The sequence below is a fragment of the Aquila chrysaetos genome, chromosome 10 (assembly GCF_900496995.4).
Source record: "Aquila chrysaetos chrysaetos chromosome 10, bAquChr1.4, whole genome shotgun sequence".
NCBI classification, from domain to species: Eukaryota; Metazoa; Chordata; class Aves; order Accipitriformes; family Accipitridae; genus Aquila; species Aquila chrysaetos.
In genome coordinates, this window is record NC_044013.1 from 38,141,022 (window position 1) to 38,152,686 (window position 11,665).

The window sequence follows — 11,665 nt, forward strand, 5'->3', positions numbered from 1 at the left end:
GTCAGCGCATCACAAGAGCCCCATTGAGAAACAGAGAAAGTTGCATCATTTACAAATTCAGTTCTTTGAAACAGTTTTACTGTGCCCAAGTTACACACTTCTGTTCACAGCTGCTCCAAAACCCTGCAGGAGGAGGACACCTGGAACCCAGTGCTCGGAGCCTTTACCTTATACATAATAAAAACACACAAAACAGGCTAACAGCTGCAGACTGTTTCAAGTTCCTCCCCACTGCAACTCTCTTACCTTCCTATTGCAGCTCTTGGATCAACAAAGAGTTTACTATTTTCTGAAGACAGAAGTCAGACTCCATTACCTTAAAGATGGTTACTAGGAATACTGTCGGTTCTCTCCTCTATTCCAGTAGTGTCAGGATTATTCCTCAGCACAAACTACTCAGCAAGGGTCTACAAGTTCTGCTCATTAACATGGGTAAAGTCGCGACACTCAGGAGTACAAGAAACAATCTTCCCAATGAAGCCAAAGATTTCTCAAGCACCAATGCAGAAACCACCAAACTTCAGATAAGCCAGGCATAATTTTTGTTCTTTACAGACCTCTAAGCATGACCCGATCACCTTAAAACTAAGAGAGTTTCAGACACTTTCTGGTCCCAATTAGGCTCACATATTTTATAAGTTATACCTACTTGAAGCCAGTAGTGCAATTCACATTAACTACAGAGCATCATCTGCGGTGCAACTACTCCTGGGGGAGCTAGTGAAAAAAACTTGATAGCAGCCAGCGTAACTTTGTTTACATTGAAGTGAAAGTCTTGAGCATGCATAAGTAGTTCCAAATTAGTAACATCCAGCAAGGAGACCTGGACATCAGTGGACAGGTCAGTACATGATTATTTTGGCTGCCACTATGCAAGGAAGGGAACCAAAATGACCATTTCACAGGTCACCAATTATCCCATCATCTGGAACACTGCATCTGCTTAGCATGCATCTTTCCAACAGCATGGCCAGAGTTGGAAATAAGGGTTCAGCAACAGACAAGAGAACAGAAGCAGGATTAAAACACCATTATATGGCCAAACAGTGAGAAACAAGACGCACGCAAGGATAAAATAAAGGTACGCTAACATAATCTGTCCACATACCAGTACAAGGGCAGAGGAAGACTCGAACTCTTAAGAGTTTAAGAAGTATTATCACCTGGTATGCTAGATCCCAAAATTTCATTCACTGTGTGCTTATTTCTATCTTCTAAAACAGCCAGTGTTCAACACTGCAAGGGTAGAACATTGTGCTGACTAGCAACTCAAGTCTCTGGCAGCAGTACTATGATCGATGCTCCTAAGAACCAGGTACCGTTTCACAAGCCAAAGCGCTAGCGTATTGTGAATTAAGAGTATTTTGTGAATTTTGAAGCCAGTGAAGTTATTTACTTGTATCCTTCCTCAAACTGCTCCCGCTAGTCTCATCCTGGGAAGAGAGAGCTAAGTACAACCTCATAGAAGCACGTGTTATCTACCTTACCTCGCTTCCCTTCCCACTTGTGACCAGGGTTCCAGCCTCCTCCCCGTGCACTCCGGCGCAGGCAATCCTGAGACTCATGGGGAATCAGAAAAAGTTCCCTCCAACTTGATGAAGTAGAACTTTTTTGTCTCAGACCTGACAAGCAGGAGAGTCCAATAAACTAGATAAGCTGCATGTAAACATGTGATCACCTGAAGTAATTAGTGACTTCTATTTATAGAAAGAGCATGGCCCACAGAGACCATTCTCTAGATAACCCATTAGTTATTAGCATCATCAACAGCTGATGAAAAAATTAAAGGAAGTATTGTTTCTTTAAGATATTAGACTTCTGTATACATATAAAAAAACCAAGTATATACCTATATAAATAAGCAAGCATAAAAAAGTGTATAATGCCACCTGTACTGCACTGAGGGTTTGTTTTGCCTTTTTTTTTTTTTTTTTATAAATCAGTTTGGTTCTTTATGAACTCTTGATATTTGGGACATATCTGCTAGGCAACCATCCAACTTTGTATTTATAAGCAGAAATCATGAAGTCAATAGGAAGACTTGTTGACTTTGGAAAATTTGGGTCAGACCCAGAAATTCAGGCATTCTGCGCACCCTGACTCCTATTTCTTTCCCATGCATCGCTCATGCCTGTACCGCAGACAATAGTAACAATAGCCTGAATTCAATGTCCAGATTCATTATTAAGTGTTCAGATCTTTACAGCACCAGCTTCTTAACAGATTAGAAGTCATCTTCTCAAAGCAGGATGACACATAGGGCAGCATCAGGGAAAAGAAAGAGGGCTGAGGAACAAGACGGCTCTAGTGAGAATCACTTCATCCAATTTTGTCTTTAAAGAACAATAAATGAAGAGACATCTCTGGTGGAGAAAAAAAAAAAATAATCAAAACACAGGTCTGAGAGGTTTCTGAAAAGTGAACACATTCAGCCCTAGCCATACTGAACGTGTTCAAAGGAGATGGGGGTGAAAGGACAGAAGCCATAAGGTGGAAAAAAGGAAAGCAGCACATCAGAAGAGGATGAAGGACAGACCCATAAAAGCAAAAGTATGAATTTGTCTTCACACAGGCACAAGTGAAGTATAATTCTGACACCTACATGTGGACCAGGCTTTCCCAAGAACACTGGGGAAGAGAGGGAAAAGAGCAGCAATAGAAATATCCACCAAAAAAACCCTTAAAGCAGGGTATACATTCTTTTCTGCCTTTTCCCATCACCTTCACATGCTGCTCCTGTTGCTATTTGAGACGGAGATCACTGGGAAGTTCACGTGATGCCTTGCCCAAAGTCAGAGGCTGTACAGGCAGGTGTTTCACACCAATCGCTAGCGCTTGCCAGAAATTCAGCATGGGGTTTTCAGCCTGCTAAATTGCATCCTCAGGCCACTGCTTTCTGCAGGGTTCAAAGTCGATAATCTCCAGCTCCATCTAGTTTACTTCAAGTGACTCGTGCAGAGCAGACGTCAGCAAAAATAGGTTAGAGTTGGGTTCAGGCGCTAGATTTCCCCCAGCTGGCTGAGATGCTCTTTGCCTTTTGTACTCAAGATCTGATACACCAACTGGAAGAATGATTTATAGAATTTCTTCATTTTTGGCTATAGGGAGCATTTACTCCATACCCTAAAAAGGTATGTAATTGCATTACAACTGATATCTGTCAACCCCTTTATTAAAAAGAAGATACAACACTATTTTTACTCAGCTTACAGAGTTACTAGATACTGCAGCACTCCTTTGAGGAAGCTGGGCAGACATCTAGTGAGCAGTGGAGTTGGAGACAGTGTAGATCGACTACTATAAGTAGAAAAAGCCAGCTCCGGCAATCTGACTGTGTCACAAAAATCACAAGTTTAGCCAGTAACCTGACGTGGCAAGACACTTTTTGCTTACGCTCACTTCTTTCAAAACCAGTACTTCATACCCCTATGACAAAGCCATATTATATTCTCAGATACATTAGCATTTTCAGAAGTCCAAGCTTACTTCCTGACGGGTTAAAAAAAAAAAACAACAGGTATGTCCGTCTCACATGTGATTGATATTGCGAGAGGCAGCATTCCCTAAATATTCAGGCTTTGTAACACATGCTTTAAGGAAGATACACCTCCTTCCTACTCTGGAAGTAACTGCTCACTTTCTTCACAGCAGATTCCTGCTACTTGCTACTGACTCAAGGATTATTAAGGGCTCCAGAGCACAGGAAAAACTCAAGAACCTGACACGTACCAGTGAGTCAGTCCAGCAACAAAAACAGTTTAACATCCACTTGTGTGGGTCAATAAACAGAAGAATTGATGTTAGTGCCTTTACTACACAGAAAAACTGTTTCAGTATCGATGCTACAACTGAAATCTCCAATTGACTCAGTCTGTCCTACACAGGGAGACAGCCAGGAGCCCTGCCCTACATGCAGGTGTTCTTCACACCATCACAACAGCACCTAAGTCAAAAAGGTCAGTTTCAGAAGGAAAAAAAAAAAAGCATGTTTGGTCCTGACTCTTACTAGAAATTCACAGTTCTGCTGCTGACAACAGTAAGGGGGCACTCCCCATCCAAGATGTCCTTCATACCCGCTGTAAGAGAAGTCTAGCCAGATGTTAGACATGCTAATCATTACCACTTCCCATTTACTAACCAAACCTAAAGCAACATTGAGAAATGGAGAGAGGGGAAAATTATGAGAGCATTATATGATTTTGTGTAACAAACACAGTAGTCCTCCCATTCCCAACTATAAGATCCACAGGCAGCTGTACAATCTTAACAGCACTGAGCTTGTATGTGATAAAAAGACACAAGGCAAGCTAAATGAAGGTGAATATATTTACAAGATAGCACTAAGATCTCCATAACAAACAGTCATTAGCAGATTAGTATTACGAATCCAATCCAATTAAGAATTTCCTTTGCAAATGCCTGGAGGAGCTGGAATTCCTCTGGGAAGACCTTTCCACGTTTTGAAAGGCTCCCCTGAGTCATGCCTGCGGGTCTGACATACCAGGAAAGACCAGCTCCAGCGCAGCACGAACAAAGCTGTGGGTGAACCCCACCTCGAAGCAAGGCGCTGCATCCTACTGAACTTAAGGAGTCAACTCAAAAATGGACCCTGCAGCAGCACAAAAAAAAAGAGACTTCTCAGTTCCACAAGTCCCAGTCAACATAAAACTGGCACTTTCCCAAGCAAAGGGACAAAACAGTGGAGAACTTTCCTTATTAACAGTCTCGGCACTGTGCCCTTTTTTAAACAGCTTCAAATCATTATGGATGTTTGAGATAATGCTAGTCCATCCAGCAGCCACGTCTGAAGAGAAATGTAAGTTAACCAGTTAAACATCCCCCTCCTTGACTTTGTCAGAATCCTAATGCCTTGCTCCTACCACTTTACACTGATGTTGAGAACAGCAGCAGCGATCCACAGCTTGATCTGAACGACCAACTCTTGCCCACACTGCAAAATCTGCCCACGCTCAGTTTAACACGAGCAACACGCATGCACACATAGGTGACAAATGTGGTTTCCAAGTCCCAAAATTAGATTAGTTCATCGAATTCTTACTGTGAATGGTTCTCTGGTGCCCTCAGCTTAAGTTTGTAGGTTTAAGCTGACCTTATCTGCCTTTGCATCGAGAGATTTAGGACAAAATAAGGAGAGCACAAGATCTCATTGGTACAACTTTGCTGAACAGAACTGCCAAGACTGATCATGTTACCACATCTGCAGACACATGCGCAGTTACCCTCCACACCGAGAAACCAAGCCAGCGCAGTTGCTTCCTTCTGGTTTAGGATCAAGACTACACTGGCCCCAACCCTACCAAAATATCAGAACCAAGGACACATAAAAACAAAAGCTGGGTTTTTTTTCTTTTTAAAAAGTATATACGTGAAACAATATTGTTTTAACAAACTATCAGTTAAGATAGATACATTTAATGTTTGTAACAGAACAGCTTACTCTGATCTTCAAAATGCAATTACATAAACATTAAAGCAGGTTTTTGCCAGTCATTTCATGTAAAAAAACCCAAAACCCAGAAAGCCTCAAACCAAAAACTTTCTGCAGTTAAACTACAAGCTTTTTTGAAACTGCCAGACGTGCCAGTGACAGTATGTAATTCAGTGTACTGAAACCCTGCTCCTCTGTAGTTCACTGTTAGGTGTGAAGTTAGCCTCTCCAGCACCTTTCTGGACATCCTGCTACCCTTTGCAGCAGCAGATGCTTCAGACCATTCAAAGTTTCCAAAGTTTCACCTGAAACCCCCGAGGCAGCCAAAGATGCCCATTAAGGGAAGGATTAGCTAAGACAATTGACAGGCTAATGTTCCCACACACACAGAATGGATATTTATGTAAAACACCCAAAGCTAGACCAAATGCCAAGATAAGGCAGGACATTTTAGACTTGAATAAGGTGGGGAAAGAGTTATTGATGTCCTACCAGTCAAACGCAACTTTTTTCCATTCTTTGTGCAAAGCACTTAACCGACATGACTCATAGAAAACATGCAAAACTCAGGCTAGTTTAGCTTCATCTACTTCTCTTTGCAGCTCTGTTACTCCAGTTCTTCGACAACAGCACTTCGGCGAAGACTGCCAAATCAGAGGGGAAATGGAGCCAAACGCTCCAAATATAAACACGAAGAGGCAAGCATTGCAAAAAGTCTGATGGAGCTAGCAGGCCCCAGTATGGATGCAGCGTACCCCTCCCAGCACAGCCGCGGGGTGATCCAGCAGCTAAGGGAAGGCTTTTTGCTGGGCAGTGCCACAAAACTAGTACTGTCTGTTTACCGTAACGGGCAGCTGGTCAGCTTTAGGCAACTCAGGTCATTTTGCCATGCTAGCAGTGCTTCACAGCCAGCAGCATGCGATATATAACAGGGACTTGAACAGCAGCGTTCAGCGAGGTTAGCGATTTTGGGCTCCTCCAACCAGAAACTCGGGCAGTGAGACTTAAAAAAAAAAAAAAAAAAAAAAAAAAAAAGAAAAAACAAACACAAAACCGTTCTGTGTTAGTTCTCCCTCCTGTAGTCACTCCCCTCCCCCAGCTTGTTAACTAAACTTTTCCTCTCCCAGGGATCTTTCTAATCCTTCAGCGAAGCTGTAATGAATTTGCAACATCAGTCACTTTGCAAACCGACTTCAACGTGAACCAAGTTTACCACGAGCTCAAGAAAATACAGGGAATTCTAACAATCACATAGCCAGAAGGGGGATATAAACGGGGAAGAATAGAAGTAGTACTGGAAAATTGGTTTTCAATCATGTAAAGAAAGAGTGTACACCATTCCCAAGGGCCTGGGTTAAGGCAGAACGTCAGAATGAAAATGCACGCTGCACCATCACCCAAAGCAGCAGATTATGGGCAAACAGCATAACCAAAAGCAGACTTAAGAGCTAAAAACCCTATGTCCTGTTTTCAAGAACTATTAAGGATGGAAAAAAAAACCTCTCCGTAAATTCAAACCTGAAAACAGTCACCTGACTGCAATATTAATCCAAGTAAGTTGAAACTAAGTATCTGGAAGGGATTTTACACTTTCCTGTATCTCTCCCACCAAGCCAGTCTATCTACAGCCAGGCTGGTAACTCTCCCGGTCCACAGACACAGTACCTGTACTCCTACAGTACAGTAGGAGTTTTATGCTGAACTAGCAATTCTGAAACGGAGTTGTGAGAAGAGCTGACACCCTGACAGATGAATTGGGAAGCCACTTCCACCCACATTAATTCAGGAGAGCAGTCGTTCCCACGGTGTATCAACAAAACTTGTTATTTACCATCAGAGACACATAATACTATCAGAATCGGAAAGTTTTGGGGGTTTTGGTTGAGTGCCTTCTGTTGTCTGCAGAAGACAACAGGTTTAGGTACCAAGTTGAAGTTAAGACAAACCGCTGAATTTTGAGAACCACACACCTAATGAAACCAACTTGCTCGCTACAGATTTAAACAACTTGATACAGAAGAGCCTTCTCTACACAGGAAGAAACAAAACCAGTTTATGGGCCACTGAGCTGGGTTAACTCCTGGGTTTGCCTCCAGCCGACTGTGTGACTTGGGCTGATCACACCCCTGTCATTCATTTTCTTTTATAATATGGCCTCTCCTATACAGCTTTAATCAACTGATTACAAATCCTCGACCAATTAAGAGTTTTTGGGTTTTTTTTTTGCTATATTGATAATAAATGCAACCTGGTACTAAAGCTTACAATAAATATCTAAAGAACAGGTAAGCTGTCGACCCAATTCAGCTAGTATGACCCAGCAGTATATTAAACTGCTATTCAAATGACTTAAAATAAGAATTGTGTTACAGCTGCTATTCTTTAAATAAAAAAAGGAGGCAGAAAGGAAGTTGCAAGTGCTGCCTTTATGCCTAAGTTTATATCCAGAACGGAAGTTTACTTTAAGTAAGATGTAGGAGGTAGAGGGAAGAAAACACGAAAACAAAACCTGAGCATCCCTTCGAAACAACCTGGTTCACTTGAAGGCCTTGGCCGAGCGACAGACAGAGGTCCACAAGCAGGGAGGCAGAACCAGGCCCAAGCTGGAGGCCTTTAGGCAAAGCCTATCCAGCAGCTCTGTGCCACTCCAGACCATGCCACCTCCCGCAGCAGAGTTTGGGCTACTGTCAAAATGGTTGGCTGAGAGATACCCCAGGAAAGGCAACAAGTGAAGTGAGAAGGTGTAATCAGAATTGCCCCTTCCATTTCTGTTCTGAAGGGTGACTAGTTAGCCAAAGATTTTTTTTTTTTATAATTATAATGCAACTAACTCAACTACAGCCAAAGCTTTAGAGATATCCGATTTACATGGCTGTTTCCCAGTCACTAACTACAAGAAACTTGCCAAATGGAGCCGTGAAATTTAGCCAGATTTAAGCCATGCACAAAGTGGTCTCATTTACAGTTAGGTTTAACTAGGATTCAGAATCAACCAGGAAACTCTACAGCATTAGTCACAGCTCCTCCATCTCAAAACGTGATGTTATAGCCATCGCCTCAACCTCACTAAGAGAAGGATCAGGATGTGCTCAGCAGCACCTGAAAGCAAACACCGAGTTTTAAGCAACTATGCCTGATAAAAGAAAAACAAACTTAAATTAAAGCTCACCGAGAAGGCTGGACAATAATAAAAAAATTAAGTAACCTCCTAGTAAATATTAAGAGGACCTGCACCAACCACCACCAGTAGCACTTCCTCAGGGTAGGAGGGATGATGTCATGGCTGCACACTACAGCATTGTCGGGTTCGTCTGGCTACACGCTGCTAACGGGACACTCCCTACAGAACTGTGACCGCACAGTCAGTTTTCCTGGTATCAGCAATCAGTTTAATAAGTGTTCAGAGACCTGCAATTAGCATATAAACACAGTATAATCACCAAGCAAAAGAAGAAGAAGAAAAAAAAAACCAACAGGAAAAAAAAAAAAAGCAAAGAGGAGACAGCTGTAACAGGGTGGCAAACAAAGCTCCAAAGCATGAAAGAGAGAAAGGAATGTGGTTAAAAAATCTCCCCTAAGGAAGAATACTCTGTACGCCCGAGCTCCAGCTGTTTGACTTGCCCCGCTCCCTCCTCCACTCCATTATCCACTCTGGCTGCGCTAATTTAACACAAACCGCCCGCCTGTGTCAACTGTTGAAGGGGAGATTCGGGTAAGGTGGCCTCGGATGCATCTGGGCTCCCAGTGCAGAAAGGAAAAAACTTTGGGGCGTAAAGTTCAGGTGCCTTTGGCGGGTCACTTTGTGCCGAGAGCTTAGGAAGCTGTGAGGGAAGGCAGCGAGAGTCCTTCCCCGCTGCAGCCTCTACCGACTAGAGCTTTGCCACCGCCTCCACACGCACCTCGACTCCCACACGGCACCCAGATTTGCATGCAGGAAGATCTGCCTTCATCAACAAAGCCACGCAACTCCCAGCAAGAGGACCCGACTGCCCCCAATTCATGGCAGTCACTCCTATGGATGAGACAAGCAGGTCTGAAGGGTCAGGAGGAAGGAAAAAAAGGAGGGAAAGGAATAAACCCAGCCAATTTTAAAGTCTGGAGGCCTGGATTTCCACAGGGAAGGTATTTCCACGTTTGAGATACTAGGGGAGCGCTGCAAGGGTTTGGAAGTCATATATGCAGCCAAAATGGCGCTGAGAATAAAAATATAATTTAAAGGAAGGTCGCCATATTGTAAACAGTGAGGCAGGGAGACACAGAGACAGCAACCTCCATTATTCCCAGCAGCTGCAGCAGCACGGAAGCGCTGGGAACGTCAAGGCCTGCTGCGGAGACGCCACCGTTGCTTCCCCCCCTCTGGCCAGGACCCTCCGGAGCTCCCCCCACCCCAAAGCAACGTACCCTTAGAGAAGGGCGAGGAGGGGAAGTTATCCGCCCGGGGGTGGGGGAAGGTGTGTGGTAGGCTGGGTAAGGGCAGCACCGGAGCAGCCAGGCCGCGCAGCCATCGGCCTCGCTCCTCCTCTAGGCCTCTCGGCTGCTGCTCAGCACAAAAAGAAAGGAGGGTGGTGGACTCCCCCCCCCCCCCCCCCCCCCCCCAGAGAAAGCAGCGAGGAAGCTTTTCACCTCAGCTGCTGCGTATTAGTCTCGGGGGGGATGGACCCGAGTGGGGTTTGCACCTCCTTTTTGTTCCTGCCTGCTACGCCCGGCCCCGTGTCCTGTGTCCCGTCCCCCCCCCCCTCCGCAGGCAAGGCAGGGACCTAACGGGAAGCGGGAGCCGCCGGAGGGAAGGTGCTGCCTGGACCGGGACGGCCAGATCCGGATGGAGATCGCACCGAGCCTTACCAGCACTGGAGGTGGAAAGCGGCGGGGCAGTGATCGCAGCACAGCAGATCCCCTCCTTCCTTGCAGCTATCGCAGCTATCGTGGTTAGTGGCCCTGCCACTTCGCCTGGGCTCCTTCTCGGGCCTCCTGCTCTTCTTTTCCCCATCTTCGCTCTTGGGGGGAGCCAGGAGGGCTTGGATTTGCTGCACATGCACAGACAGACAGAGAGGGGCTGGGACCGAACCTGTACCCCAAGCGCCCTTCTCCCAGCCGTCTGCCGGGGGAGAGCGGCCCCGGGACCGCCGGGAAGGACTCGGGGTGGCGGTGGTGGCGGTGGGGGGGGGGGCACACGACAAGGCCTCGGCCGGGCCCGCCCCGCCCGCCGGCCCCGTGTCCGGGAGGGCCTCTCCCGGGGATTGGGCGAGCCGCCTCCGTCCCTCCGCACTTCCTTCTATGGCCACGGGGCTCCGGGGGGGGGGGGGGGGGGGGTCCCTCGCCATTTTGCAGCCCCGCGGCCTCCCCGGTCAGGCCTTCCCCTCCCCGCCGCCACCCGGGCCTCACCTCCATGAGCCCCCCGGAGGTGTCCAGGTCGTAGACGATCGTCTTGGTCTCCATCTTCTCCCACATTCATCCAGCCCGGGAGCGGCCCCGAGAGCCCCCCCCCCGGCGAGAGGGCGCGAAGCGGGGGGGGGGGGGGGGAGGTGTAGGGAAGGGGAGGAGGGGGGGGGCGACGGCGGCCCCTCAGCCGCGGCGACTCCGCGTCGAGGAGGGGGCGGCGGCGGGGCCTAGCCCACGGGCCGCTGCAGCTTGCCCGTCGTCGTCGTCGTCGTCGTCCTCCTCCTCCTCCAGCCGGGCCCGGGGGCGGCTGCGGGGGGCCCCGCGCCCGCTGCCATGCCGCGTAAGAGAGGAGGGGAAGGGGGTAAAGGGAGGGGTGGAGGGAGGGAGGGAGGGGGCGGCGCGGCCCCGCGCCCGCCGCCGCCGCCGCACACGCACCGCGCACGCACCACACACAGGCGGCGCCGACGCTCAGGGCCCCGCCGCCGCCGCCGCCGCGCCGCCCGCGCAGGCGCAGACCGCGCCCCGCCGCCGGGCCCCCCACCCGCCCCGCGCGCAGGCGCGGCCCCGCGCCGCCGCCTCCCGCTCTCGGCCCTGGCGGGGGAGGGGGGGGGGTGGGGGGGTGGCGCAGGCGCCGCCATGGCGCAGGCGCGACGCCGGCACCGCTCCCCCTCCCCCCTCCGCCGCGCGCTCGGGTTCGCTCCGCCCCACGCTCCCCCCCCCCCCTTTCCCGCGCAGGCGCGGGAGAGGCGGGGCGAAGGAGGGGCGGCGCGCAGGCGCGTGGCTGCCGTCACGTTCCGGAGCGAGGGGGGGGGGGGAGGGGGGGGGGAGAGCGGGGTG

General features: G+C 48.2%; 1 protein-coding gene across 4 annotated transcripts in view; it reads right to left on the reverse strand.

Moving 5' to 3' along the window:
* Positions 1-11,278, reverse strand: part of PHF12 (PHD finger protein 12) — a 33,242-nt gene extending 21,964 nt beyond the window's left edge. The window contains exons 1-2 of one of the 4 annotated variants that reach the window (XR_005933489.1): positions 10,832-11,278; positions 10,292-10,473 (exon numbers count right to left, since the gene is read on the reverse strand). Coding sequence is in view for 1 of the 4 variants with exons in the window: in XM_030029506.2 (XP_029885366.1) it covers positions 10,292-10,473; positions 10,832-10,897 (248 nt within the window). In the remaining 3 variants the exon portion in view is untranslated. Of the gene's footprint in view, positions 1-4,501; positions 4,610-10,291; positions 10,474-10,831 lie in introns of those variants that run through there. The other 3 variants (XM_030029506.2, XM_030029507.2, XM_030029510.2) reach the window with 3 other exon arrangements.
* Between the last annotated feature and the right edge of the window lie 387 nt (positions 11,279-11,665).